The 25,943-nt window shown below is 39.7% G+C and overlaps 1 protein-coding gene across 2 annotated transcripts in view; it reads right to left on the reverse strand.

The window, feature by feature from the left end:
* Positions 1–25,408, reverse strand: part of LOC137238566 (mitochondrial import inner membrane translocase subunit TIM44) — a 42,346-nt gene extending 16,938 nt beyond the window's left edge. The window contains exons 1-3 of one of the 2 annotated variants that reach the window (XM_067763733.1): positions 25,063–25,408; positions 22,880–22,960; positions 22,270–22,813 (exon numbers count right to left, since the gene is read on the reverse strand). In XM_067763733.1, coding sequence (XP_067619834.1) covers positions 22,270–22,726 — 457 coding nt within the window. In that variant the 5' untranslated portion in view covers positions 22,727–22,813; positions 22,880–22,960; positions 25,063–25,408. Of the gene's footprint in view, positions 1–22,269; positions 22,814–22,879; positions 22,961–23,068; positions 23,221–25,062 lie in introns of those variants that run through there. The other variant, XM_067763732.1, reaches the window with a different exon arrangement.
* Positions 25,409–25,943: the final 535 nt, after the last annotated feature.

Genomic DNA, 25,943 nt, shown 5'->3' on the forward strand with positions numbered 1-25,943 from the left:
ACAAAGGACACACAGCGACTTCGAAAACGCGAAAATATTAGACGTTGAGGGGAAAGAACGAACACGAATGACGCTGGAAGCTCTACGAATACAACAAAAAATCAATACTGCAATGAATTTTAAAGAAGACGTCAACTATATAAACTGCGCTTATATGACGGCATTGTCAGCCAATGGACGAAGCAGGAAACATGAATGGAGGCAGTAAATTAAATGTAAAGTTTTGTTTATTTATGTGTTTGAATGTAAGTATTGAATGTAAGTATTATGTTAATAACAGAGTGATGTGAATTGTGTAACTCTAACTAATGTGTTGTTTGTTTTGTTTTACGTCATATTTATGATAAATATACAGTATCCATGATGAAGATGAAAAAATTTCATCGAAACGCGTAGGAGGAAAAGAGAAACCTTGTGTTTGGTCTTTATTTTATCGGCCGGAAAGCTCCAAATAATTACAATTGTAACAAAAAATTGGCACAAAATAAATATATTAGGAAACAAATCTACCATATAGAATTGCAAAACCGCTACCAAAAAGCGAATGAGACATTGCAGGAGTTTGCTTCGGATGTTGAAAGGTTGGCTCATTGGGAAAACGCGGACGCACCCGTGGAATACACTGAAAGGGTAAAGATTCAGAGCTTTATAAATGGCATACGGGACGTCAAAACAGAGCGAGCTACATACGCAAACCCAAAGCCAACATTTGCAGAAACGGTATCACATGCTCTGATTCAGGAAACAGCATCGCTTCTGTGTAAGCCAGCTTTCAAAGCACGCCGTGTGGAGGTAGAAAGACCAGATTGGGTAATGCCGGAGTTATGACGTGTTTCAAGAGCGGTAACCCAGGTCACATGGCGCGTCATTGCAGCACCGGTCCTGGTAGTTCCAACTTGGCTGGTCGTAAACGCAAAGCTGGAGGAAATAAGCAAGAGCGTGTCAGATGTAAAGATCGAGAACTTGCCCAGCTATTGAATGTCCTGTGATATCTATCTCGCAAATTGGAAGAAAATCGAGCAGTCTTACCGTCAAAGGAAATGTGGATGGCAAAGAACGTGTACTGACTGTAGATACGGGTGCATCTCATTCCTTAATCCGATCTGATTTAGTCAACAGGAGAGTAAAGCCATTACCTGGAACAAGGTTGCGTACGGTTACTCGCGAGTATAACGGAGTCCAGGGCGAAGTGATATGTGAAGTCTTAATTGGAAAGGTCACGGTTCTACACAAATTCGTTGTGGCAGAGATTGTTGGTGAAGTCATATTGGGAGTGGACTTCTTAGTTGACCATGTCATCAGGATCGACATGCATAGGAATATGCGCTATAAGAACCAGGATGTACCACTCAACTTCAGTTTGAAGAAAGGGTTCAGCAGTAAGCGAGTGCTGGTGGAGGCGATTAGACAAATACCACCAAAGTCAAAGGTAGTAGATCGGGCAAAGGTTGATGGAACGAATGGGCCAAATAAAGCAAAATCAAAGATACATACCTGCGAGAGAAACACTGGCATTGACAACCCCAAATGGACGCACTAAAACGAAGGAAAGAATTTCCCAGAAAGAATGCAAGGGCGGTTTCAAGCCCTGTTGTGAACCGTCAAGACGATACTGATGATGAAAAGTAGTGATATTTCGCTATTGGTGATTGCATCGCCGCTATTGATAAATCGCTAATAGCTATAGCTATTGCAATCCAAATATATCAGTGATTGGCGATTTTCCTTCATTCGATTCTTTTGAATGGCAATCACCTCTGGCAGAATATCGCCAATAGCGATTGGCGATTTTCCTTCGGCATGAAATTCTAATACTAATAGTGATAGCGGCGATGCAATCATCGATAGTGAAATATCGTTTATCACTACTCATCTGTGTGCTTTACTTCCCGACTGAGTAAAAAAGTTTATTGGATACAAAAAGGAATAATTTTCTCAAAAATTTTAAAAAATATACTTTTACAAAAGTTTGCCAGTTATTATCGAAAAATCGGGATAGTTGTCTTAAGAACTGTACAACGAAAAAAATTTCTCGTCACAGATAGTGGTAAATAAGAGCTGCTTTTTGTGCAGAGAAATTAAGGAAACGGGGAACGGAACAAAGCAAACTTGTGCAACAACAATTTCGACGACGAAGTGATGTGCAATAATTGCAAAAAATGGTTTTGCAATGGGCGTGGAAGCACATCTGGATCCCAAATTGTTAATCATTCGGTGAGGGCTAAACATAGGGAAGTCACCCTACACTCTGAAGGTCCACTTGGAGAAACAGTACTAAAATGTTACTCGTGTGGCGTACGTAATGTATTTGTATTAGGATTCATTCTAGCACAGGCTGATTCTGTTGTAGTGTTGTTATGCCGGTAAGCTGAAAATGGAGTAAATATTAAAAAGTGTATTTATTTAAAGGAATAAATTGAAATTTTAGTGAACCATGTGCAGCGCAAAACTCTTTGAAAGATATGAATTGGAATCAAGAACAATGGAGCCACTTATAACTGATCATTCGTTTTTGCCGTGGTTGGTTAAGGTGCCTACCGAGCAATAGCAGTTGCGTGCACGACAAATATCAGCAGCACAAATAAACAAATTGGAGGAATTATGGAAGGAAAATATTGATGTAATATTTCAGGATTTAGAGAAAGTGAGTATAGATACTGAACCATCACAAGTGCTATTGCGTTATGAAGATGGTTATCAATACGAGAAAGTCCACTTGTGCGCCTAGAAACAGAATACGAAAAAAATTTAAAATAATCGCAAACACAGGAGGGTATAGAAATAAGAAGGGACGTTGGCTTAAACAAAAAAATAATAGCATACTTTATGCTTGCTAAAACTGATTCGGGTATGAAACTAAAGTAACATTCCATAAGACGGTGCATCCGAAGACGGTGAATCTGAAAGCGAAAATCAAAAATTTTATTTCAATCAAAAGATATTTACAAAAATCCCGTAAAACGACCCCGGGAGGATCCGAAATATGGGGCCCGATCAACAATTTTTTTTGCATAGAACACCTTTCTGGCTTATAAAAAATTACCCTGGGTGGATCCGACATAGGTTTGGGGATCAAAAAAAAAAAAAAAAAATGCGCACAGAACTCGTTTCTGCATTAGTGTGTGTGCGTGTGTACATCAAATGTGGCAAAAAACAACAACCACTTGGAAATTTGAACCGATTTTTTGTTTAAATCTTTTGACAGAAATAAAAATTTAATTTTCGCTTTCGGATTCTTAAAACGGAGGTCGAGACGCGTCTTTTGATACGACCTTTGATAAATTTCGATAAAAATTAGGTGGTGCACCGTCTGGTAAAACGTTACCGAAACTAATGCATGTGTTATTCATAAGTTAATACTTCTAGGCTGTAGCCGTTAACAGTTTTATAAAATTTGTGTTTTTGGTGGAAAAATAAAAGAATTATAGAAACATATATCGCTCGTCTTATTGAAACAGATTAACTCAAAATTTAAGTTTTTTGGGAGAATGCAATTCAAGCTTTGTCATATGGTTGAATTCTCCGACTAATTTCTAGGGCACTGAAGTGGGTGGCTAATTTTCTGCTAAAGAATATTTTTATAATAGTTTGAAGAATTTGCTATATTTTTCCTCTGTATTTTTCATTAAAAATTGATTCACTTTACTATACAAATATTATGCAGCCAAAAACAACTTTCAGAATAAATTCATACGGAGTATTTCTGAAAACATCGGTGTAGTATAATATATTAAATAAATCATGTTTTTTTGGTGTTACATATACAGATTTATTTCGGGTTGATTCATCTTACATTTAAAAATCAAAGCATTTTCAATTAGCAAAATTTATAAAACAAAGTCGCATAGACATCTATTTCCGCTAGTTTCATCTCATTGAGTGTAATACGAGTCTGAATATATTGTCGTCAGCCAGTTAACAATATTGTATCATAAGATCTCAGAAAATTTGAGTTTCACATTACATCAATTTACAATAAAAGGTACATATTTTTTTCTTTTTATTCCAATTTTGGTTCATATATTCTGCATATTAAATTAAATTAATGTATAGCATTCAATCTACTCCGGTAAACAAACTTAAACATTCATTTTTTATATCCAAGTATACAAATAATAGCAGATTCGCTTATTAAAGATAAATTAAAGCGATTGCCATAGCTGTAAAAAATAGCCATATCCATATGCACTGATAGCTCAAAATCGCTGTATCGCCCATCATATCTTCTGTATAGATTCGCTTGTTAAAATAAAGCGATCGCTATAGCTATAAAAAAACCACGATTCAAAAATAGCCATATCTATTTTCACTGATAGCTCAAAATCGCCATTGTCCATCACTAATGCAAAGTCAATCCGTCAAGATCAAGCTCTGCGAAGTAGTTCATTGACCAAATAATAGAGTGCGAGGGAACGGCCCTGGATAATGAGTAGTAGGATGAAACACAGGTACGACAATAATAATAATTCGGAAGGTTTCCTGGACGGAGATTTGCTACTGCTATACAACCTTCACCGGCGGAAATGTGTTCCATCCAAATTTTGGTGCAGTTGGGAAGGCCCGTACAAAGTTGTGAAGATGATCAGTGATACCATCTACCGCATACAAACCATTGGGAAACCACGAAATGGAAGGGTGGTTCATTTGGAGAGGCTAGTAGTGGTTAGATTGAGAGATTTGTCTGATCAGGACGATCAGACTTAGGTGGAGGGTAGTGTGACGAATATTAATATCACTAAGTGATACTAGCATCCCTAAGCCGATACTAAGCAGCCACTCGTATGTACGTAAACAAATCAATCATCATTTACACATATACATACAAGGCAATAGAGAGATACTCACCATCAGCCGAAGTAGTACTCACATATACAGACGCATATGGCTACAAACTACAAATATACATGTAGATGGCTGGTAACCAAGCATGAAGTTCACGAAATTACTATACCTTAGAAGAAAGAAAATTTTTCTAAGCGGGGTCGTCCCTCGGCAGTGTTTGGCAAGCACTCCGAGTGTATTTCTGCCATGAAAAGCTCTCCGTGAAAACTCGTCTGCCTCGCAGATGCCGTTCGGAGTCGGCATAAAACATTGTAGGTCCCGTCCGTCCAATTTGTAGGGAAAATCAAGAGGAGCACGACGCAAATTGGAAGAGAAGCTCGGCCTTAGATCTCTTCGGAGGTTATCGCGCCTTACATTTATTTATTTTTTTTTTTAGGAGAAATAGGTGAACGAGGAAACCGAGAGTATAAAACAACACCTTTTCAGAGATTTTCAATTTTCATTAAATATGTATCATACACCACCACACGACAGACATTCATCTACACCAACACATAATAGAAATTACTCACTTATTGACTTACAAGGTCCTAATTTTAAAAATGGCTTTGTAAATCCTTATAAGAATAAAATCACAACGAGATTTTGCCACTTGTTGTTGTTGTTGTTATAGCAGTGCTTCGCCCCACCTAACAGCCGCGACCGTTCAAAAATTGGCATCAATATCCTCTAACGGGAGTCGAAGGAAACTTGCTGTTTCAACAGGGGTGGACCATAATGAAAGGGGTGTTAGAGGCGTTGGTTCCACATTACAATTAAAGATATGGTTGGTGTCATGTGGGGACACATCGCAAGCGGGGCATACATTGTGTATGTCGGGGTTGATTCTGGATAGGTAAGAGTTTAACCTGTTACAGTATCCAGAACGAAGTTGAGCAAGAGTGACACGCGTTTCCCTGGGGAGTATGCGTTCCTCTTCCACAAGTTTTGGGTACTTTTCTTTGAGTACTGGATTCACCGGGCAATTCCTGACATAAAGGTCCGACGCCTGTTTGTGGAGTTCACCAAGGACCTGCTTGTGTTTTTTTGCTTCATACGGCTGGGTTCTCAGGTGCCGTATTTTGGATCTTATTTTCATTAGTCCTGATTTAAAATTTCAATTGTATAAGTCTGAGGTTCCTTTATTGGTGACTGATAAACACCACATTCTACTTATCTTAGATCTTGCGTTTTATAAATATCCATATCTTTGCACTGACTCGATGCTTAAATTCGATTACTCACGGTGTAATTTTGATCTTGTTAATGATCTAATATTAAGTGAGAATTGGCCAACCCTATTCGCAGATCGGTCTCTAACTGATTGTTTTGACATTTTTGAGAGTAAAATAAGTAGTATATCTTTCGGAAATATTCCACGTTTACCACCAAGGGTCCATAAACTACCCTGGCATAATCGGAGCTTAAAAAAATTAAAGAATCTTCGCAATAAATTCCATAAGCTTTATAAATGTTCTGGTAATTTGCAGCACAGAGTAATGTATGAGAAATACTTGACTGAGTTTAACTGTCTAAATAAATTTCTTTATAAAAATTATTTACTCGGGTTTGAAATGAATATTAAATCTAATCCCAAGGCTTTTTGGAGTTTTGTAAATTCAAAACGTTCTTCGTCAGTTATTCCGTCCATAGTGTCTTACAATGGCATGAGTGCAAGCACCGCTAATGAAAGGACAAATCTGTTTGCTGAATTTTTTAAGTCTAATTTTGTTGATAATTTTGTTCAGATTGATACTTCTAGTGCTGGGCAATTAGCTTCTTCGCTTGATTTTGGCTCCCTAGTTTTAACTGAGGATGATATTTTCGCAGCTATAAAAGACCTAAAATGCTCCAAGCAATTAGATGCTCATAATATCTCTGCTTTTTTTCTCAAACAATGCACGTCATCTATAGTGTATCCGCTTCTTTTGTTGTTTAATTTGTCTCTTAGGTCAGGTCATTTTTTAGATGAATGGAAAGTGACTTCTGTTACTCCAGTTTTTAAGAGTGGGAGTAAGAATCTGGTTTCGAACTATCGTCCTATCTCTAAAATTACTAATATTGCTAAATTATTTGAAATAATCATTAGCTCTAAATTGTCATTTGCTATCAAGCCCTATGTTTCGTATACTCAACATGGTTTTATACCGGGCAGATCTACGGTCACTAATCTAACTGTTTTCTCTAATTTTTGTTTTTCAGCCTTTGTTGAGGGCTCTCAGGTAGATACAATCTATACTGATTTGTCAAAAGCTTTTGATAGAGTGTCTCACGACTTATTAATTAAAAAACTTGAAAATTTTGGCTTCCATTCTACTTTCTTGTCATGGGTAAAATCATATCTAATAGATAGAATTAACTATGTTGTTGATGATGGCGTAAAATCATTTTCATATAGAGCTACCTCTGGGGTTCCTCAAGGTAGTATCCTTGGTCCTCTATTTTTTGTTATTTTCATCAACGATTGCTCAGAGTGTTTTTCCTTGTGCGAACATCTACTTTATGCCGATGATTTAAACATTTTTAAAAAAATAACAAGCTTCTCTGATATTCAAATTATGCAAAATGAGGTTAACAAATTCCAGGAATGGTGTGATCGAAATATGCTAATGATCAATATCGAAAAATGCTGCTCGGTCACCTTCAACAAAATTAGATTGCCACTCATATCTTCGTACTCTATTTCTGGCTCTGTCCTCAGTTCTAGTTACAAAATCAAAGACCTTGGGGTTGTTTTTGACTCGAATTTCACGTTTATTGATCACTTGAATTACATTATACCTAAAGCATATTCCTCTCTAGCTTTCATTAGACGGAATAGTTCTGATTTTAAGGATCCTTATACTAAAAAATTGCTGTTTAGTACATTTGTAAGGTCCAAATTGGAATATTCTTCTATAATCTGGAATCCGTTTTATGATGTGCATTCCAATAGACTTGAACGTATACAAAAAAAGTTTCTAAAATTTGCATTATCCAGTATTAGGTTCAGTCTGCATACTCTTGCCAGTAGGCGATTGATATCTGGCTTAGTTTTTATTCGTGATGTTCTCAATGGGACTATTGATTGTCCGTTTTTATTGCGTTGTATTAAACTCAATGTTCCAGCCAGAAACTTACGACATCATGATTTATTTGCTATTGACCTCTGCAAAACCAGGTATGCTCAAAATGAACCAATTATCAGACTGCTATCGGAATTTAATTTGTTATGTAGAGAAATAAATTTAGATATATTTGTAAATCGCAATGAATTTAAAGAAAAACTTTGTATGTACTATTTTCAATATAATTAATAATCTATGTACGTTATAGTCTGTAAGGTTTCTAAACCATAGACTTAATAAATAAATCTAAAATGCTTACGGAGATGACTCCTTAAGCCCCTAGGCGGTGTTGGCTCATCAATCAGATGTCTGTTTGGAAGCCCAGGTTTCTGAGTATTCAACAGGAACTGTTTGGTTAGCATCTCATTTCTCTCGTTGAGGGGAAGTATTCTCGCCTCGTTATGTAGATAGTGTTCTGGGGACATAAGAAGGCAGCTCGTGGCGATTCTGAGAGCAGTATTTTGGCAGGCCTGTAGCTTCTTCCAGTGGGTAATTTTTAGGCTTGGCGACCATATGGGTGACGCGTAGAACGTAAACGGCTGGCCAATTGCTTTGTATGTATTAATGAGCGTTTCTTTATCTTTTCCCCAGGTACTGCCAGCAAGGGATTTGAGGATTTTATTACGGCTCTGGATTTTCGGAACAATTGCGGCTGCGTGCTCACCAAAATGCCGGTAGCGTAGTGCCATCGACGTGGATGTTCAAAATGGTCGGCATTTGGCACGTCCATGTTGTAAATAAGGTCGCGGAAGATTTAGTCGGTGATAATGCCAGGTTTCGCGAGGCGAAAAAACTGGAGAGGTCAGGGAGGTAGCCGTTTATTCTGTTGCAGAGCTCATCGATATGTGGGCCTGGGCCTGTGGCCATTATTGTGCAGTCATCGGCGTATGAAACGATAGTGACTCCTTCTGGTGGTGAAGGTAGTTTAGATATGTAGAAATTAAACAAAAGTGGGGATAGGACACCACCCTGTGGCACCCCTTATTTAATTCTTCTTGGTTTTGATGTTTCGTTTCTAAATTGCACCGATGCCTGCCGACCACCCAGATAATTTGCGGTCCACCTTTTAAGACATGGGGGAAGGGTAGACCCTTCCAGGTCTTGCAGTAACGTGCCATGGTTGACCGTATCAAAAGCTTTTGATAGGTCTAGCGCTACGAGTACTGTTCTATGGTGGAGGTTTTGATTTAAACCGCAATTTTGTCTGGGTGCTGATGGCATTTAGCGCGGTGGTGGTGTTATGGAGTTTTCTGAAGCCATGCTGATGAGAGCCTAGCTGCAAATTTGCTTGGAAGTAGGGGAGCAAAATGGCTTCAAGCGTCTTTGCTACTGGCGATAGGAGAGATATCGGACGATACGACTCTCCTATTTCAGCTGGTTTCCCAGGCTTTAGTAGCGGGACCACCTTGGCCATTTTCCATTTTTCGGGTATGACAAAGGTGAAAAGAGACAGGTTGAAGACATGTGCCAAGTATTTGAAACCCTCTTTCCCTAGGCTTTTAAGCATCGGCATGGCTATGCCGTCTGGGCCCACTGCTTTGGATGGTTTAGCGTGACCAATGGCATCTTCAACCTCTGGCAGTGATGGTAATTGGTGACGCGCTGAATTTATTTTTATGTGCGTGTCTGTTGGCCCTCCGTCTGTCTTTGTCGACCGTAGAATGCATTACATATTGACGGCAGAAAGCGCTCGCGCATTTTTTCGAATCCGACAGCACTTTATCGCCGAAGGCGATGGAAACTTTGTCATTGTGCTTAGACGGATTCGATAGGGACTTTACGGTGGACCAAAGTTTACCTACACCGGCAGAGAGGTTACAACCTCATAGGTGCCTCTCCCATTTCGCCTGCTTGTGTTCATCCACAAGCAATCTGATGCGTTGGTTTATGTCCCTTATTTGGGGGTCGCCTGTGTTATAAGGTCACGTTCTCTCGCTAAATTTGCGGCCTCCGCCGGGAAGTGGGGCCGAATTTCGGGAATTCTCCCGGCGGGAATGAAACGTGCCGAGGCGGATTCAATGACCTTGCGGAAAGCACGCTCCCCTTGGCGGGCATCAGTCGGGATAGGGAGGGCAGCAAAGAGGTTGTCTGTAAAATATTTGTATTCCTCCCACTTTCCTTTTTTAAAGTTTATGAAAGTGCGTTTTTCTGTAACGATGAAGACGGCGGTACGCTCGAACGAAATTAGTATAGGCAGGTGGTCGGATGCCAATGTTACTATCGGCTGCCAGTTGACGCAGTTTACGAGTTCTGCGCTCACAATTGAGATATCCGGCGAACTGTGACAGCTTCCTACCATACGTGTGGGGGCGTCTCCGTTTATTGTGGAGAACGTCGTTTCTTCTATTTGATCCGCCAACAACTCACCCCTACTGTCCGCCCGCAAGTTTGAATGCCATAGATCGTAATGGGCATTAAAGTCGCCTAAGATAATGCGATTGTTGCCAGTGAGTAAGGCCCTAATATTAGGGCGGTATCCACTGGGGCAACAGGTGCCAGGAGGGATGTAGATGTTGATGATTTCTAGGTTTGCATCGCCTGACCGGACAGATAAGCCTTGACGTTGTAAGACATTGTCCCTGCGGTCGATGCCAGGATCAAATATATGATATTGCACAGAGTGGTGTATGATAAACGCGAGGCCGCCTCCATTTCCGCTCATGCGATCTTTTCTGTGGACATTATACCCAGAACAGGTTTGCAGTGCAGATCTTGCTGTGAGTTTAGTCTCTTGAATCGCAGCAATGCGGATGTTGTGCCACTTCATGAAATCGACTATCTCCGTGATCTTCCCAGTTAATCCATTACAGTTTAACTGCAGAATTCTGAAGTGCATAGGGGGAGACGTCGCTACTCTGGGAGTAAGTGACGGGTGACTACGCCTGGGTTGGGGAAGGCCAGGACGCAACTGCTGTTGTGGCCCTGGGACTGGGCGTCCTTGGGCAAGCATTGGGGTACCCGATAGATTGGGGCTTGCGACCTGGCAACATGGCGCAATGAAACCCGTCGGGGGGTTGCCGTCGCGGAGACCAGAACATCTAGGAAAGTGGCACCGCCCAAGGCAGGAGCTGCATTGGGCGGATGTCGCAAACATATATATTCTGTGCTGGCAAACGGTGCAAACGGGGTTAGGGACTAAGGCGTAGACTACGGGACGCCCTTGGACGTGAACAGCAAGGAGCCACAAAAGATTTATAAAAGTTACGTGGACGTAGGGTTTTGGGATCAAGCCCAGAACAACCTGTCCGATGCAACCATCCCTTACACGAGACACACTGAACAGAGTACGACCGTCCTAAAAAGATTCTTTTTCGGCAGATGCAGCAAAACCATTTCTCAGGACCGGGGTCAGGAGAGGGACTCGGATTGGATTCGATACCTTCCCGGAGCAAGAGAATATGGAGCAGTCCCGCTGCAAGGAGCTGCTGGGAGGATGACAATTTGTGGGAGGGGCGCAACAAATTAAATGGGGTTACACTGAAATGACAGTCCTTGGTCGGGAAAAATCCCGAGTCGCTCCGGTACATAGAACCGACTGCCTTGGGAAGCGATTTTTGCCACTTCGGTGAAGTTGCCTCAGTTTTGGACAAATTGTCCTGAAGCGTGGTTCATTTACGCTGAAATGCAATTTAATAGGAAAAATATTAGTCAAGAAATAAGCAAATATGAGTATGTCATTACTGCACTTCCGCAGGATGTATTTATGACAATTTTAGACTTCATTCAGAGCCCTCCTCAAAATAATAAATTCTCTGCATTAAAGCAGGTTTTGATTGAACGACATTCTTTGAGTGAGAATGCCAAATTAGATAGGGTTTTATCAGATTGTGAGATGGGAGATTGTAAACCATCGGAATATTATCGGTGTTTGGTATAACTCTCTGGCACTAACTTCAGCCAAGAAGTTATTAAGAAACTTTGGATGAGAAAACTGCCAAAGAATTTGAATGTAATTTTAACTAGTTCCAATTCTAGTGTGAATTAATGAAATTAGCTGATAATGTATGGGAGGTTATCAACAAAAACGAAATCGCTTCTGTCAATAATTTTCAAAAGTCAAAAAGCGAAAATGCATTAGTATCTAATTTGGTTCAAACGGCTAGTCATATGTGCAAAAACTTTTGAAAAATTGTCTTTAGAATTATCAGAAATTAAAAAGAAAAATTATTCAAGGTCTCGTTCTATAAGTAGGAATCGTTTTAGAAGGTCCTCTAGATATATGTAGGTCTAATTCGCGAGAGAATCCGAACTGGCTCTGTAGATATCACTATAAATTTGGTTATAAGGCCAGAAAATGTGAACAACCATGTACTTTTTCAAAGAACAATAGTTCAACAAACTAAATTCTTCCGTTGTTGCATCGACGAACAACGGAAACTTAGAAGTTTCAACTCGTCGCTTATTTATATTTGACAAGAATATGTTAAATTTTCTTATTGAGAGTGGGGCAGAAATTTCGGTACTTCCAGTTTCAATATTTGTAAGTAAAAAGAAATATTCTGATTTTATTTTAACAGCGATGGGTGCATAAGACTGAATCATGTACCGCACTCTTGGAGAACTGCTCGTGTAGCTTTCCTACCAAAGGCAGGAAAGATCGGTCACGTGTATGCCAAAGATTATAGACCCATTAGATTAACATCGTTTCTGCTCAAAACCTTTGAGATGCTGATAGATGTGTACATAAAGTCCAACGTGGATGAAAAGCTGCTCTCCACAACACAACATGCGTACACCAAAGGCAAGTCGGTAGACACCGCATTGCATAGGGTGGTAATAAGCGTAGAGAAAGCCCTGGAATATAAGGAATATGCTCTAGGAGTCTTCTTAGACATTGCCGGGGCTTTCAATAATGTCTCCAAATGGGCGATTATGGATGGTCTTAATTACATTAAAGTACATCCAGCTTTAACCAGATGGATCGGCTGCATGTTAAATTACAGGAAGATCACATCACAATGGGGATTGTATGAGACCACGAAATCAGTGGACATGGGAACGCCGCAGGGAGGGGTGCTATCACCTCTGCTGTGGACGCTGGTCATTAACCCACTGCTCAGGCGATTTGATGAGGGACCCGTAAAACTTACGGCTTACGCGGATGGCATTGCAATTGTCATAAGTGGAAAGTGCCTTACCACGATTAGCTCTTTGATGGATCGGGCGCTTCGGGATATTCATACCTTGGCATCAAATGTCGGGTTGAAGTCAACGCGGATAAGACGGATATGGTCTTGTTTACAAAGATGTACAAGGTCCCAAATTGTATCAGGCCTAAGTTAGGAGGGGTGACCCTACAAGAGAAACCTTGCACAAAGTATCTAGGAATAATCCTAGACAGTAAGCTGTCACGGAAGCTCAACGTGGAGGAGAGGGTGAAGAAGGCTTCAACGGCACTTTATGCATGTAAAAGAATGCTTGCGTATACGTGGGGCTTATTGCTCTCTCTTTCTCATTGGGTTTTTACAGCGATTGTAAGCCCTATCCTATACTATGGAGTTCCTGTTTGGTGGAAAGCCACACAAAAAGCAACCTACCTCAAAAAATTAGAGGCGGTATGCAGCCTATGAATGCTTAGCATTACGTGCATTACATGCATAAGCATGTGTTAAACTCATCTATATGAAAAACTGCTTATGTGTCGGAGCTGTTATAGCATTTTCAGGTCAAATGAAACTTTTTTCAAGTCAAATGAAACTTTTTTCATTTTAAATGCAACTTTTTTTCATTTTAAATGAAACTTTTTTCATTTTAAATGAAACTTTTTTCATTTCAAATGAAACTTTTTTCAAGTCAAATGAAACCATATTACTAAGGTAATTGTCAATATATTATTATTATTATATATTATTATTAGAATGGGTCGATTTATTAACCGATATCGCGCCATCGATTTTTCGATAGGATTTGCGGTCAGGAAAAAAAAAATCACTACGCATACCCAAAAAAATAATTTTCGAGCCTTAAAATTTAATTTTTTTTACTTTTTTTGACTTTGATTTTTAAGGGTTTTTTCATGACCTACTAAAAAAATTTTCGGAGATTAAGTTTCCTTTAAACTATTCTGATCTATTTCGTTGTAGTGCGAATAAAAACAAAGTTTATTCCACCTTACGGCCCAACGTTTCGCCAAATTTCCTTGGCATCATCAGGGGCGTATTATTTTTAGATGTGGCGGTTGACAAAATTACAAATGAAAACTTAATAAAATTTACAAAAATTACACCATTAATTACATAGAAAATCGGTACCATCGAGTTGTCGTACACTTTGTCACATTAAACACTTTGAACACTATAAAATTTTCATTTGATTGTATAATTTTCATGTATACCAACGATTTTAGCGGACGCTTTTGGGTCGGACATGGTATACATATGAAAACTTTTTTAGTAAATCATGAAAAAACCCTTAAAAATCAAAGTCAAAAAAAGTAAAAAAAAAAAAAAAATGAAATTTCGCAGGCTCGAAAATTATTTTTTTGGGTATGCGTAGTGATTTTTTTTCCTGACCGCAAATCCTATCGAAAAATCGATGGTGCGATATCGGTTAATAAATCGACCCATTCTAATATATATATTCGAAGTATTACATTTAAATAAAATATACAATGAAAAATAATGGAATAAAAACAAATATATATGTTTTCAAAGGCCCAAACGAGTGAAGTGCAATGTAACTGTGACATAGAGTAGAAAAGATCACTTCTTACGGTTATGTTTTTCAGCATAGTTAAAAAAGATCTCTCCACAGTCCACATGCTCTACTATATAGTTGGTAAAAGTAAAGTGGCTCTCAATACCTTGCTATCGTTCTATGTTGTTTGGTAAGACATTGGTCAAAGAGAAAAGCATAATACAGAGGATTCTACCGATGTGTTAGTTGGCGTCAGGCAGTGAATAGGAAATACGCTCACATCATGCTCTTTGGTTCCTTCTATTTGTTCTCTATGTTGCTTTATTCCTACGTTATTAACGAAGTATATGTAGAAGAAGAATGTGCTTTATATATAAGAGGAGTAGATACAAGTAAAAAATATAGGTGCTTATTTTCAGTGGGTGGTTAAACTGTAGTATATAAGTTTCCTAGCGTATAACCCTGCTACTTTCTCTATTAAAAAATTGAAACGATCAAAAGGCAAGGTTAAACTATATAAGCCGACCTTAACTGCAGCTTAAATTCACAAAGAAAATTTAAGCAAAAATTTTGCCTTCAATGTGGCTAATTAGAAACAGTCGTCTTAAAGAAAAATTTGATAAATAGCGTTATAAAATACGATATAAATATATTGACAATTACCTTAGTAGTATGGTTTCAATTGACTTGAAAAAAGTTTCATTTGAAATGAAAAAAGTTTCATTTAAAATGAAAAAAGTTTCATTAAAATGAAAAAAGTTTCATTTGACCTGAAAATGCTATATGCATTATGAGTAGATTGCATGTATTTTTATGGAGAATGGTAGAATGAGCGACACTAGCGCCATCTGATATTGAAAAGTAGCCAACTCCCCAATTTTGTGCCAAGCAAATCATAAGAATTTGACATTTGGCTAAGGGTGTTGGCACACTTTGCAAGTGAAATTATTTTTCCCACTAGTTAATAAATTTTCTAACATTTTGCACAATTGAAAACTGCAATATAACAATCGAATACGACACAAAATATGTTAGCAAGTATTTTTGTTGTATAGGGAGAATGTTTACAACAGTGCTTCGCGAAATTTTGTATGTCAATGGGCAAGGCGTAATAAACTTAAATTGCCAAGTCTGAAGTTCCTTCATTATTTACAAACGCAACATCTTGGTTGATTGTGGCGATGTTATTGGAATGTATAAGCTTGTGTTAAACGCATCTATATGAAAAATGTCATTGTGTTACCGCCTTTATTAAAGTTTGTCGCTTAGCAAGTCCACATAAAGTTTAAGCGTAAACGTATATAGACTTAAAAAAAACACAGCTATTGTCAATAAAACGAGATCATCGGAGTTAACATTAAAAATCAATCGTTTTTATTTAATACTTTTTAAAGTAAGTATGTTTGTCGCGCGGTATGCTTAAAGCGTACTGATGATGAAGGTTTATCAAACTTCGAAATGGATCTATCTGGGCAGCTATCGCAGGCGTCTGAAAAATATTTCTATCTTCTATTCCAAGAATAATAATAAAATTATTTTTCAATTATAGAAAAAAAAGAAAACAATATTTATCATAAAAATTAATTGACATCGGTAGCGCTGATCCTGTGAAGATTTAAACATACTCGAATTTATGTATGTCCTTTTGTTCGCACAAACCTGGCTGCATGTACCTAACGACTACTTAAAAGCAAGGGAGAGGTAGGTAGGTTGAACTGGCCGGTCCATGAGGACCTCACATAGACTGATTGAGTCCGTAGTGTTACCAGAAGTTTGTTTTAACGACCAAACTGAAAAACCCTATCAAAAACCAGGACCTATGTTATAAAATTACTCCGTCCTCTTGGCAAATACTAGAAGCTTCCTAGGACTTAAGCCAATTGCTGCTTCTAGATCTGACAGCTGTATCACTCCTAATAGCTGGAGTCTTAGCCTGGCAAGTGCAGGGCACGAGCACAGAACGTGCTCGATCGTTTCCTCCTCCAACCCGCACTTCCTACACCTGCTATCACTGACCAAGCCTAATTTAAAAGCATGTGACGCCAGAAGGCAGTGTCCAGTCAGAATACCCGTCATGAGTCTACAGTCCTCTCTTTTTAATGATAGAAGCAACTGTGTTAGTCTAAGGTTGTAAGACCTACACATAATCTTCGACACTTTACAGCCCCGCGCTTGAACCCACGCCTTTTCTGCTTGGTCGATCATGTGCACCTCTCGCCTTCGCTTAATCTCGCCCAATCTAATTGGGACGTCTACGGAGCAAGCTTCAAGGGATGCGCCCTTTTTAGCTAATTCGTCCGCTTTTTCTTTCCCATCTATTCCCATATGCCCTGGGACCCAATATAGATGTATGCTTCTCCCTGTCCCGATTCTCTCCAGAGACTGCTTACACTCTAACACGCATTTAGATGCTGTGCTATGCGAGATTATTGCCTTAATTGCTGCTTGACTGTCAATATAAAAGTTAACACGGTTGCAGCTTAAGCTATTCTCTTCCAGGGTTTCTACTGCTTTGGTTACGGCTAATATTTCCGCTTGGAAAACGCTACAGTAATCCGGCAGCCTGTAGGATCTGCTTAATTCCGGATCAGCCCAGTATACCGCAGACCCTACTCCTTCCACTATTTTGGAACCATCGGTGTACACATGCATCGCCTCGTCCGCCATTTGCGCACCCTTGAGCCAACCGTCCACCTCTATTGTGGCCTTAAGATCTCCCTCAAAGTGCAGGTAGGGAATCATGTAGTCTGTTCGTCTTGTGACTGAGGACGCTATACTACTATGGCCATATGGTCGGCGCTCAAGCTGCCCCGAAGCATCGAGCCTGGTTGCGGTCGTTAACGCTTTGTTCTTTGCTACCAGGTCTACAGGTGGAATGTGCAGAATGGCATACAGTGCAGCCGTCGGGGTTGTTTTCAGGGCTCCCGTAATGCAAAGCATTGATAGTCTGCATACCCCCTGTAATTTTTTGAGGTATGTTGTTTTTTGTGTGGCTTTCCACCAAACAAGAACTCCATAGTATAGAATAGGGCTTACAATCGCTGTAAAAACCCAATGAGAAAGAGAGGGCGATAGGCCCCACGTACACCCCAGCATTCTTTTACATGCATAGAGTGCCGTTGAGGCCTTCTTGACCCTCTCCTCCACGTTGAGCTTCCATGACAGCTTACTGTCTAGGATGATTCCTAGATATTTTGTGCAAGGTTTCTCCTGTAAGGTCACCGCTCCTAACTTAGGCCTGGTCCAATTTGGGACCTTGTACCTCTTTGTAAACAAGACCATATCCGTCTTCTCCGCATTGACTTTCAGCCCGACATTAGATGCCCAGGTATGAATATCCCGAAGCGCCCGATCCATCAAAGAACTAATCGTTGGAATGCATTTTCCACTTATGACAATTGCAACGTCATCTGCGTAAGCCGTAAGTTTTACGGGTCCCTCGTCGAATTGCCTGAGCAGTTGGTTGATGACCAGTGTCCACAGCAGAGGTGATAGCACCCCTCCCTGCGGCGTGCCCCTGTCCACTGATTTCGTGGCCTCGTACAATCCCCATTGTGATGTAATCTTTCTGCAATTTAACATGCAGCCGATCCATCTGATTAAGGCAGGATGTACTTTAATGTAATTAAGACCATCCATAATCGCCCATTTTGCAACATTATTGAAAGCCCCGGCAATGTCCAAGAAGACTCCTAGAGCATACTCCTTATATTCCAGGGATTTCTCTATGCTTATTACCACCCTATGCAATGCGGTGTCTACCGACTTGCCTTTGGTGTACGCATGCTGTGTTGTGGAGAGCAGCTTTTCATCCACGTTGGACTTTATGTACACATCTATCAGCCTCTCAAAGGTTTTGAGCAGAAATGATGTTAAGCTAATGGGTCTATAGTCTTTGGGATACACGTGACCGATCTTTCCCGCCTTTGGTAGAAAAGCTACACGAGCAGTTCTCCAAGAGTGCGGTACATGATTCAGTCTTATGCACCCATCGAATATTATTTTAAGCCATTCAACGACCGCCCTACTTGAGACTTGTAGCATGGCCGGGAATATACCATCTGGGCCCGGCGATTTAAACTTAGAAAACGTCTTCACTGCCCACTCGATCTTGGTATCGGTCACCAAGCCCGGCACCACTAGCTCCGTGATCGAAGTGTGAGTGATGTCTGCTGGTTCTTCTAAACCGTCTCCCGATGGGAAATGTGTATCGAGAAGCACCTCAAGGGATTCCTCACTATCACGTGACCATTCCCCGTTCTCTTTCTTTATTAGTCCCTGGACTATGTTTCCCTTTGCTAGGACTTTTTTCAACCGTGCTGTTTCACTGGAGCACTCTATGTCCGTACAGAAACTTTTCCATGAGTTTCTCTTCGCCCTTGTAATTTCACGCTTGTAGATCCTCAGTAGATCCCTGTACTCGTCCCGACACGCTTCGCTTTCCGCGGTCTTTGCGAGCTTAAACATTTCTTTTACCTGTCTTCTTAGAAGACTCAGCTCATTGCTCCACCATGGCGGCTTTGCTTTTCCTCTGAATCTTCTTAGAGGGCAAGCTTTGTTATATGCAGTCATAAGCGTCCTTGTAAGGAATTCATTCGACTCCTCCAGTTCCTCTACATTAGCAACCTCTTTGGGTTGTCCCAGTTTCGTTTCTACATGTTTCTGGAATTTAGTCCAATTCGTTGCCCTAGGGTTTCTAAAGGTTCCTCCCTTCTCTACCCTCTTTAGTGGGATGCTGAAGCTTATATACGCATGGTCGGAGAAGGATGGTCTATCGAGAACCATCCAATCATACCTTGATATATGTAGGAACATTTCCCCTGTTGGCTATCTGCAAATTGGTTTGCAGGATGTAACAAAATAGAGATTCGCCTCTCTCGTTCGTATCTGCTCCTCCCCACGCATTGTGGTGCGCATTTGCATCTGCGCCTATGACCAACCGCCCTTTGCGCCCTTCCTCCTGTACTTGCCTTTTGCACTCCATCGGTGGAACCTCCGCAGCATGGGCCATGTAGCAGGACGCCAGGATAAATGCCTGCTTATTCTTTTGCTCAACGGCCACCGCTACGAGATCCTCGGTGGTGTAATTAGGCAGCATATATGAATGCAGCTGTTTCCTTACCATTACTACAGCTCGCACCCGTCCTTCCGTTTGTGCGTAGTAAACGCCAAACCCGCGCGCGCTAAGTCCAGAAACCTTTCCTCCCTATGAGAGCCACGGCTCCTGGATCAGCGCCACGTCAAACGAACCCTCCTCAAGGGTTAGGAGGAGTTCGCTCGACGCCAATTTACTGTGTTGGAGGTTTATCTGTAGGACTCGCAGCACCATTGGGCTGTTTGTCCCCCTCCAGCACCTTCGTCTTGACGTCGTCGTCCTCCTCTTGCCCTTTTGGTTTAGAGTATTCGAGGCCCCCTTCAGCCCCTCGTGAATGTTGTGCCGTGTGTTCCTCTGTTCGATTCACAGCACCATTTAGCGGTTGGTCCTCTTCTAGCACGTTCGTGGTGACGTCGGGGACCTCCACCTGTCTTTTTTCCCTTAGGCTTCTGAGGTCCTTTTCGACTTCGCCCACTTCCAGCGTGTTAGGATTTTTATCCTCGGGACTTCTTTTCCTGAGTCGCATGTAAATTTTGCCAGAATATCCTCCGCCTGCTTGTTTATTTGGAAGATGTAGAACTGACCATCCTCGGTAGGCCGAGATACAGTAAGTACCTTCCAATCCTTTGTCGGTATGTTGCAAGGGAGAACTCAAACATGAAATTTACAAATAGATTAACGATTGTGATAAAAATAGGCATAAGATATTTCGTGGACAAGGAATATATTATCAAATTTTACCCCACACAGTATTTATCTCTGTTTTACTGTATATTTTTAATAATTTTTTCATAACAAACTTGAAAACACTAGAAATATTTCTAGTAATATAGTTGAAATATCCAAAAGAAATTCAAAAAGTGTACATTTTAATATTGCTGAAATTCTTCCATAGTATTTCAAAAAAGTATTGTGCCATTTTACAATGTTTGCCGTGTGGGTAACTGTATTTTTGGACATATTTTGCGAGCTCAAATCCCTATTTTCAAAAAATCTTCAAAATGTGCATCAAAAGCTTTTTTCTTTCTTTTACCTATTTCTGTATTGCGAGTTACTTCTTTCCTGCCCTAAATGGCAATCTTTTATTTTAATATATTAAAAATCTTAGGGGAAAAATGGCTTTGTTATAACACGTAATACTCACTTAGTTTAATCCAAAAATGTGGGTTTTAATGTGCATCGATGCGTGTTCTTCTGAACCGCTCTGGGTCAGCACAAAGCCTTGAAAAATTGCACTTTAGTTCTAGATTTTTTTGTTCATCACATAAGGCCCCGTCCCATAAGCAGTTTTCCATATAGATGCGTTTAACGCAATGTTATGCATGATAAGTAAATTGCACGTATTTTAATGGAGAACGGCAGATCGAGCAACACTGGCACCATCTGACATGAGAAGGTATCCAACATCCAACTTTTGTTGCAAGAAAACATAAGAAAAATTAGGTGAAATTATTTTCCCCAATTATGCGTCCTGGCCTTCCACAACCCAGGCGTAGTCACCCGTCACTTACCCCCAGAGTGGCGGCGTCTCCCCTTATGCACTTCAGAATTCAGTTAAACTGTAATGCAGTTAAACTGTAATGGACTATCTGGGAAGATTACGGAGATAGTCGATTTCATGAAGCGGCACAACATCCGCATTGCTGCGATTCAAGAGACTAAACTAACAGCAAGATCTGCATTGCAGACCTGCTCTGGGTATAATGTCCACAGAAAAGATCGCATGAGCGGAAATGGAGGCGGCGTCGCGTTTATCATACATCACTCTGTGCAATATCATATATTTGATCCTGGCATCGACCGCAGGGAAATGTCTTAGAACGTCAAGGCCTATCTGTCCGGTCAGGCGATGCAAATCTAGAAATCATCAACATCTACATCCCTCCTGACACCTGTTGCCCCAGTGGATACCGCCCTAACATCAGGGCCTTACTCACTGGCGACAATCGCATTATCTTAGGCGATTTCAATGCCCACCATGATCTATGGCATTCAAACTTGCGGGCGGACAGTAGGGGTGAGATGTTGGCGGATCAAATAGAAGAAACGACGTTCTGCACAATAAACGGAGACGCCCCCACACGTATGGTAAGAAGCTGTCACAGCTCGCCAGATATCTCAATCGTGAGCGCAGAACTCGTAAACTGCGTTAACTGGCATCCGACCACCTGCCCATACTTATTTCGCTCGAGCGTACCGCCGACTTCATCGTCACTGAAAAACGCACTTAGATAAACTTCAAAAAAGGAAAGTGGGAAGAATATAAATCCTTTACAGACAACCGCTTTGCTGCCGCTTTGCAAGGGAGTATGGCGCAGTCCCGCTGCAAGGAGCTGCTGGGAGGATAACAATTTGTGGGAGGGATACAACAAATTATATGGGATTACACTGAAATGACAATCTTTGGTCGGGAAAAATCCCGAGTTGCTCCGGACGTCTCTGGTATGGTCATCTATCGAGAAAATCAATATGCTTGCTAAGTAAAGTTAAACTATTACGACCGTTTTGCCTGGACTTAACGTTTTTCAAAAATTTAGAAGCTTCTAAGGAAACGGCAATAATTTTTCAATTTTTTACCTAATACTATTGGAAATTTTTTCCATATATTACCTGTCACATCTGCGTTTGGCTCAACAACACGATCGTCGTTGCTAGGTTCAACTTCAATGCGCTTTCGGAGGGTTCGCGGAGAACGATATACGCGAGAATTAATACTGTGAGAACCTATTTCTTGTCGAATCATTTCTGTTGTACTTGAAATTGCTTGGAAAGCAGACGTTTGTCCAATTTTTTCTCCTTTTTCGGTTATAGTGTCGCTGACACCTTTAGCCGTTTTTGAAATTTCTTCCGAAATTTTTGATGCTTTCCTTGCTATGTCGGATTTGCTTGCCTCGTCAAGTACGTCACTGACCTTATCTTTTATGCTTCCTAATTGTTCTTTTAATATACTTGAAGATTTTTGAGCTTCAGATTCAACTATGTTAAACTTTTGCCTAGCAGACTGGAGAGCGTCAGACTGTTCTAACTTTTGAGCTTCTTCACGGAATTTCTTTATATTTTCCTTCATTTCCTTATTCTTATCCAATTCCGATTTAAAGTTCTCAATGAACTGCGAAAAAAACCCCGGCCTTCGGTTAGGCTGCGAATACCAACGCTGTAAAAATACATTAAATGTGATACCAAATATTCTCATAGGCAACAATTATAAATTTTATCTCACCTGATTTGGTAGCCCCTTCCAACACTTTTTGCCTTGGAAAAGCCGGTTACAAGTGCCCCGCGAAGCCGCTAAAATTGTGTACTATAAATAATGTTAAATAAAGTCATTTAATATTAGACTCTAAAAAACTTTCACGTGTCGTCAATATACATATTTATTCCTATGCTTTTCAAAATAATAATAACTCACCATATTTCTTAATTTTTAAACAACTATTAATTTGTAAGTAATTAAATGTAAAATGGTGACGAATATTTCTTCGAATTTATGTAATTTATAACTATTGCCAGTGAAATATTCTCAAAGATGACAATATTCTTTGAAGGGATATCATGCTTTTATTTGTCAAATGATCATCTGATAGGAGCAGTCAAATGAAATATGCAGGGATGCCATGTGCAATGCACATAATGCCAGAAAATAAAATGAAATAATGCCTGGGTTTTCAATGCGAGTTTAAACTCTAGTTAATGTTCGATAACCAGGGGGTATATTCTCTAACTACGAAAAACTGAAAAATGTACACTCATTGAAAACTCATTTGCACACACAATTTACACTTTAAATTTTCATGCGATTCTGTAAATTATTGTGCACATTATTTTGCTGAATGTAAAAGTCTTGGTGGGGTGTGATAAAGCCATAGGACATAAAGTCATATAGCGTTAACTCCCATCCCATTGAGACATGAGGGCATATGCTATAAATTCTCAATATAATGGGACTTAACGCCATAAGTTTTTTTCTCGAAATCAGACATGAAGCCATATTTTTTAATGGTTGTATGTCACGCTATTTCATGTAAAAAGGCATTGTGGTTTCATGTCGCCTTGTGCAAAATGCATTTGTCTGTCAAAATGTTGTTGACAATCAATCAAATTCCGACATTGCAGGTGGTTCACGTGTTTACATTTTTAACTGATTTAGAAAATTTGGAAGATATTTTTGAATATAATATATATTTAAATTATGGCTTTATGTCCGTTTGGATTGAAACATAAAGCCATTACCCTGCTAGACAGAGCTGACGGAAACTCCAACACATTAACAGAATTTTTGACATCACTAATACACTCGCATAAATGTTCCCTTTTATTCGTATGGAAAACCATAGTATATATGTGTATGCATACACGTATTGTTGCATAACTGACTGTTGGGGTAAGGCGGAGGTGACACTTGGCATGCTGGCAAGCCCCTGCTAGCTCGTCGGGCGGGGTGAGTTTTTGCTCACCCGCCTTACCTACAGTTATACAAACAAAAAAAAGGGTTCATGCCTGAAATCTATGAAAAGAAAAGGAAAGCTGGAAGAAAAGGTCTGTCCGTGTCAGGTGGAGTCATCCCTCCCCTTCTGCGTAAAACCTTGACGCAGCCTTGGGCGTTGCACTGACTCCGGAACTTTAGCAACGCCCCCTTAGCCTGACATAGGTCCGTCCGTTAATGTCCCATGTCCCTAGCCTGTCTAGTCTGTCACCGTCGCCTCACATCCACGACCCCTATATTGCACTCGTGCAACACCCACACCAATTGAACGTTCTTTAGCCGATCATTATGGGATATACTCAACCCATAAACCTAATAAATATGCGAGTTTGAATTTCAACAACAAAAAAACGCTATAAAAGACGTTTTATTAATTACTTATCCTAGCGTAAAAGAAAAATTCAATAAAAAACTTCAATTATATTGATTCTTCCTTAAGACTAAAACTAAAAGATACTTAATTAATGCTAATGTATCGAACCCTACGTTGCGTTCATACAGAGACAGATGTACATATAGAGGATACGGTGAAAAAAACTTAGGAAGGTTATAGAGAGCTTTTAATTTATTGACAAAAAAAAAAGGTTTAACGCAAAAACTTTAAATCGAGGGGGGAATCGACAGTAATGGGAATAGAATAAAAAGGTTGACCAAATTTTACTTGAAATTTATTTTACGTAAAAAAACTTGAGTATTAAACGAAACAAAAAAAAAAAAAACAATGAATGAAAGGTTTAACTGAAAATTGCTAAATGTCGTCATGTACCTGATTATCGAGCTGCCACTGTAGCCCGCTCGATTATCACCCTCTCCTGGCTTCCAACAAGTTTGCCCTTTATTTTTCTTTTATACAGACATATGTGTATGTTTATAATATGCCCACCTACGTAATATCAATAGCTTAAACGTCTAGCACTTACCGATCAATCCCGCGACGGAGGCGCCTGCGTCGAAGAGGGGAATTAAGATTAACAAAAATTCTCTGATAAATTCCAGCAAAATACAAATGAAATATCAAAAAAAGAAACTATTATAAACTCCGGCAGCGGCGCACGGACAGTTCTGCTGCTCCCTTTTGCCTCTCTCCTCGCGTTTGCTTCTCTCCTCCAATCGGTTATTGCTATGCTCCAATTTATGATCGCGGTGCCAGGACAGGTGCGACAAGATGCCCCTCTACTCCTTTGACGTATAGCCTGGCACCGTCTGTATGTTTTCCCTTCCTCGATATTCTATACTACCCCGCTTATTTGCTTGTTTTTGGTGTCTGTGTGTGTGCGTGCGTGTCGTGGCACTAATGATGGTGGCTGGTGTGGCAAGTTTAAACCTTTGTACCGCAATCTGAATAGGCAAGGGAAAAGAATTTTAGGGACTAGGGTCATGCTGACAACGAAACCAGACATTAGGGTTCATGTGGACTTATTATATTTATTGACTTTCATCGTGTTATGTTATTTTATTATTATTATTTATTTATTTGCTTTTATTTAATTATTCCATTATACCTATTTATCTCATTTTATCTATTTATTTGATTTTATTTATTTTACTTAATTTTATCTGTATATTTAATGTTATCTAGGTATTAGATATTACTCAAATGTTGGACTTTATGTATTTATGTATGTTATTTTATTTTATTTTATTTTATAATTTTTGTTAATTTATTTTAATTTAATTTTACTTTTAACTTTCATTATTTTATTTAATTTCATTACTTCATAGTATCTTCGCATTTAATTTTATTTATTTGTTCAATTTTGTGAATTTTAGGTATTTAATTTTTATTTTATTTAATTTGCAT

This window comes from Eurosta solidaginis, chromosome 1, assembly GCF_040869045.1.
Source record: "Eurosta solidaginis isolate ZX-2024a chromosome 1, ASM4086904v1, whole genome shotgun sequence".
NCBI classification, from domain to species: Eukaryota; Metazoa; Arthropoda; class Insecta; order Diptera; family Tephritidae; genus Eurosta; species Eurosta solidaginis.